The sequence below is a fragment of the Fringilla coelebs genome (assembly GCF_963513975.1).
Source record: "Fringilla coelebs genome assembly, chromosome: 1".
NCBI lineage: Eukaryota > Metazoa > Chordata > Aves > Passeriformes > Fringillidae > Fringilla > Fringilla coelebs.
The window spans coordinates 122,822,783-122,828,265 of record NC_140028.1 but is presented as its reverse complement, the minus strand read 5'-3'; the positions used below and the strand labels follow the sequence as shown (position 1 = coordinate 122,828,265).

The following is a 5,483-nucleotide window of genomic DNA, read 5'->3' as shown; positions in this document are numbered from 1 at the left end:
GCTGGGCAGGAACCCGCTGGAAACCCGTTCCCCACGTTGGAAGGGCTTCACTGCCCCGGCCCAGTCTTTCTCCAAAGCAACAAATTGGAAAGATATTAAAGCGAGCAGGCAACATAACACAAACCAAGGAGCCTCGAACCTTCATTCCCCCCCGCCCCCCCCCCCGCGTTTCGTTTACAAAGATTATAAATATTAACAAGTCTGCAACACACTGAGCCTCTCCATCCATCTTCTCCCCAACTCCTCCCGACCTCGGCGCGCTTCTCCAAACACTCCTGGTTTTGTATCCCACGCCTACACGGTCCTGGCTGCGGTGTGAGAAGCCGAGGCAAGAGCCGCGGATCTGTTTCCCCAGGAGGGAGGCGCCGAGGCCACCTGCTCGCTGCTTAGGGTGTCTTTGTATCCCGCCGGGCCCGGGCGCTCCCTAGCTCGCCTCCTGTCTGCTGCATCCGTCCAGGAGCTCCGTCATGAAGGAGATGTACACTATGGCCAGGCGCAAGGTCTCTATCCGAGAGAGCCTCTTCTCGTAGGCGAAGGTGGGCACTTTCTTCCTGAGCTGATCAAACGCCTCGTTGAGGTTGAACATCCTCTTCCTCTCCCGTATGTTGGCAGCCTGGCGCTGGGCGTAGGTGATGACCCTTTTTCTCCTAGGTCTGTCCAGGAGGGAAGCGCTGCGCATCCTTTCCTCTTCCTCTTCTTCGTCTTCGGGATCTCCATTTCCGAAAGCAGCCAGGGGCAAACCTCGGGCCATCCCTTCCCGAAGCGACAGGACTCTGTCCCCGAAGGGAGGCCCGGTGGTGACCTCGCAGAGCCCCAGGCCCGCCCCAGCCCCGGGGACTCCCTGGGGGCTGCCCAGAGAGAGGTCGGCCACGAAATCCAGCACCGAGGTGCCCAGCAGCCCCTCCGGGCAGGGCATTTGCGGGGCTCTGCCGTGCAGCTCATCCAGCAGCCCCGGGCGCTGGTGGGGTGGGAAAAGGCTGGCTGACATCTTACTTCAGAGAGGGCTCATTTTGGTCCCCCATCCCAGCCCCAGCGAAGTTAATATTTATAACCCCCCGGATAACAGGATTAGCAGGACTAGAAAGAGCGGCTGTAAAATTTCTCGCTGTGATGCTGATGAGAGGAGACAAGCAATCCCCTCGGGGACGCGTGGATGCTCCCGGGAGAGGAGTCCCCAGCGAGTCAATCCTGTCACAGCGATCAAGGACAGTTCCTTCTTGGCAAAACCCTCCGCTCTTACCTGCTGAGCACTTTTGTCTCTCCTTACACACCCGCAACAAAACGATTTTCAGCCTCCTCAAAGCCCCCAGGAGCAGAGCCGGGTCTCCACTGAGCTTGTTTTCCTGCTTTCTGTCGGGATCTCTGAACCCTGGGAGCCAGCCTGACAATTGATGTCAGGCAACTGCATGTATGCTTTTAATGATGTCCTGAAGAGGGGACCTGCATGCAGAGGGTCACCGGGGAATGTTTACCCTGTATCCCAGCGCAGTGGGAACTGAATGACAGGACCTCCATTAGCCTAAGTAAGCATTGTCGAGGACCCGATATTGCATTCCCAGTAGTAACTGTTGGAATCGTCTCTTCATTCCCCCTAAATCCCCTTCAACCAGAGTTCAAATATCTTTCCAGTAAAAGGCAGCTTCGTAAATCTCATTTCGGTTCAGGCAATCTCATAGAACTTGTTTTGGAACTCCTTCCTCCTGCCCGTGAGAGGAGGATAAGCAGGTCCTGCTCAGGGCAGCGGCTACACCTTTGGTAGAGCCGTCCAGGTCACAGGCAGAGCACAAAGGAATCAACTTGAGCGCACGCCCTGATAACGCTGGAAACATGCTGCAAAAATCCGTGAAATGCAGATGAACACACAGACCCGACACCGCTGAGTACCTTTCTTTGATCAAGGTTTCCTTGAGGACAGACGCTGGGGATTGTTTTGCTTTTGTCTTGGGAGACTGGAAGAGGGGCTGTGTCTTCACCGTCCCGTACCATAGGCTCTCCCTAAATAAACAGCCCGGACCTGGCAATCCCTGGCAGCGTCAGATACACCGAGGTCGAATCCGATCGATTTTCTTTGGCACACGATTTGTACACACAGCTCTCTCAGGAGTGACTGCCCATCACTCCTCTCCTCCTTAAAACCTAATCTTCTCCTTTGTCATGCATTGTTGTCACTCTCGCTTTGAGGCTAATTAGTCTCTAATTTCTAAAGGGATTTCAAAACCGATGAGATCAAAGGAGGCGGATGGGGGCGGCCGAAGGATCCGTCTCCTCGAAAATACTTCCTGTTTGCCTACAGGACCGCAAACATTTCCCGCCGCGTACCGGGATTTGCCGTCATTGACAACTCAGCGAGCGAACTCCGCACCCCTTTTCCTGGGAAAGGGGCAGCGGGAAAGTCACTTCCCGTCCCCGCTTGCCCGGCGGCGGGGGCGGGCGGGCTGCGCGGCCGCGGAAGGTGCGCGGAGCTCAGGTACGCTGGACAGCTCCGGAGAGCGGCGGCCGGACCCCGCGGCCAGGGCAGCACCGCAGGTACCGGAGGGGGACACCGCCACCACCGCCTCCTTCGGGCCGACGGCCAACCTGTCCCCATCCTGCGGCACCGCCACCACCGCCGCTGCTGCGGCACCGCGGCTGCTCCAACAGCCGGCCTAAGGCGGGGTAAATAGCGAAGAGCAGCGGGACTGCCTTTATTCTTGCTAGAGCTAAGAGGTTTCTTAGCGGGTGAGGAGAGAGCCGCTCAGAGACTTGCTTATTTATAACTAATATGGGGCAATAGAACACCTGGTGAATGGTCCTCTTTCCTCCTGAGGTAGGGAGGACCTGTAAAACTTCTGTTGGGAGAGGTGTTGCCTAGGGAGCATCTAAAAGTAAGTTGAAAAGATGTAAACGTTAAGTGTTGTATAAAAACACTCGGTGGAAGAAAGATCAGATATATATTTATACTGACCCACAAAGGATCATGACTTATTTGGGCTCCTTTTAGTTGAGGTGACAAGTATTTAATTTACAGATACAGAGGTAAAAATTAAGGATAAATGCCATGAAAAGCATATCTCTACAGAACTCAAAATTATCATGGAAAGACAACTACTGCAGACAGTGAAATAAAATAATGAAAAATACTAACTCATCACCTCTATGTCAAAATTCACATGAATTTACTGTCCTGTAGGAAACTGGCATTTAGTAGAGGACAGACCTGTCCTTCACCAGGGTATCTTCAGAGAGAAGCTCTCGTTCACCTCTCTAGTTGCAGATTTTTGCAGGACACAAACGACAAAGACGACCAGAGCTGGAAGAGGTTCATGTTGCAAGAACGTAAAGGGACAAGCTATTCTAGCTAATAGTACATCACAAAGTAATATAGCATAAGCCATAAAAATGTCAATGTTTCTAAAAGGAAGCAATAAAGACAGAACTATGATAGGACTGGGTGGTCCTTGCAGAAAATGAAGACTTGTTACCAAGGTAAATCTTCTTGTGAAGTGGAATTTTTTCCCCTTTGTATCTTTTTCTATTCCCCCTTATGTTTTGCTAAAATATTGATTTTTCTCTGATATTAAATATTTTAGATTATCTAGAATAAACTGAATGAACTGTGGTTCCACTAATATGTGGCACTTCTTTTATTTGGGGATTTTTGTCACTTTGGGGAAAGTATGGAGCTGAGGCAATGTATAATGAATACCCAATGCTGCAAGACACAGATTTTCAGTGCCTAGACAAAGAAAGAATGTCATAGAAGCAGAATGAATTGTCATAAGATGCTGCTTTGTTACTCCAAAATTGTCTCAGACCAGATTAGGTGGTCCAAAGTGTGTTCTAGATTTGTTTCAAATATGAATGTAGTTTGCTTAATGACTCCTACCTTCCTTCAGCCCTCCTTTATTCTAGCTTTTAATTTCACTTGTTTATCAATTAAAAATTTGCTCACAAGGTGCTTAGAGATGCTAAGAACTGATGGCTACAATTTCAAACGATTGTGCAGCTATTTCCAAAATTATTCTTCAGAAATATCTTGAAAATGATTCTTGATGATCATGTAGGTTTTGTGTTTAAAACTCAAATCACAACAACTTTTCTGGACTATTAGCCCTATCAGAAAAGTGTATATCTGCCCAGCCCTTTTATCACCCTGTGTGATAATTGTCCACAGTATCACATGGGAAGATACAGCCACTCTAATAAATTGGAATTATTGACTGAGATGCTATAGATTTGAACAGTGACCTGTACTTTACTGGAAAATTCACTGGAAGTCAGTGGTGACCCTGAGATACAGAAATATGTTGGTACTCTCCTACAGATATGACTCATTAAACAAGGACCTGAGAAGGTACTGCCTGCTTTGGAAACCACAAATAGTTAGATATGCAGCTGAAAAAATGTCTACATTTTTCTTGTAGAATGGAAAAAAAATCTTTAACTGATCCATAAATAGTGTGACAGTTGCTGTCATTTTCAAACTCTGGCATCAATAACAGAAGAAGATGGAGTCTGTGGGACACTAATACAATCTCTTTCAAATTATTGACATTGCACTGTCTGATCTCCTCATTAAACTTAATATTAATGTCCATGGATCAGGACCTTACTACTTCAAAACACAGGACAGTTCCTGTCCTCTTGGACTCAGTTATGCATTCCAGACAGGCCAGGCAGGATCAGTACAGAATATATGTGTGGAGATGGGGCCAGCTCACAAAGGAATAGAGAGTTTGGATAATATCACATCTTGACCCTTGGCCAATCACTATTGAAGAGGAAGGCACTATGGACACCATTGATGAATTAGTAGAAAAAGGAAATATTTACAGAAAGCTACTTGAATATTGGTTATTTTGGTGCTAGAAGAATGCCATAGTATTCAAATGGAAGCATAGCAAATGTGATTGAATGTGATATCACTGGAAGAGTCACAGAGTCCTCAAATGTCCCAAATGTCCCAATTATGAGATTAAATAGGCAGTGAACACTGGACTGTGATAGAGTTTATGTTCGAAGATTTCATGTCTGAGTGAAGCTGAGGGAGGCCTAACAAAATTTATAAAATGAATGAAAATTGTCAGTATTTTTTGAGTGCCTTACAACAAAATGAGAAAGGAGGAGGCTGACAAAGTCAAGGTCAAAACTAATACAGACCAGAGGAATCAGTGCTTTGCTGGCTGAAACTGCTGGGAAAGCCTTTGGTACACTAGAGACAGTGAGACAGTGAGGTGTAAGGGGGTGAGGACAAAGTTACCTCAGCCTGACTTCCCCAGATCTCATTTGCAGAAAGAATTGGTCAACTCCATCAGTTAAGGAAAATAATATGGGTACTAGAAATGGGCTCATATTATATAACTGCTGGATCTTGTACAACAACAAGTTATCATGGAGATGTTCTGATTCCTGCAGAGACAGGAGCACCTGTAGTACACATCATGGTCCACTTCAAGTCTGTCTCTCCTGATGGACTGTGAGAGGCTTGGAGATACCAGCTTCAG

General features: G+C 47.6%; 1 protein-coding gene across 1 annotated transcript; it reads right to left on the bottom strand.

The window, feature by feature from the left end:
- Positions 1 to 424: 424 nt before the first annotated feature.
- On the bottom strand, positions 425 to 988 carry FERD3L (Fer3 like bHLH transcription factor; the record flags this gene model as incomplete). Its single annotated transcript, XM_084210332.1, has 1 exon — positions 425 to 988. The coding sequence occupies one exon, from the start codon at positions 986 to 988 to the stop codon at positions 425 to 427; it is 564 nt and encodes a 187-aa protein (XP_084066458.1).
- Between the last annotated feature and the right edge of the window lie 4,495 nt (positions 989 to 5,483).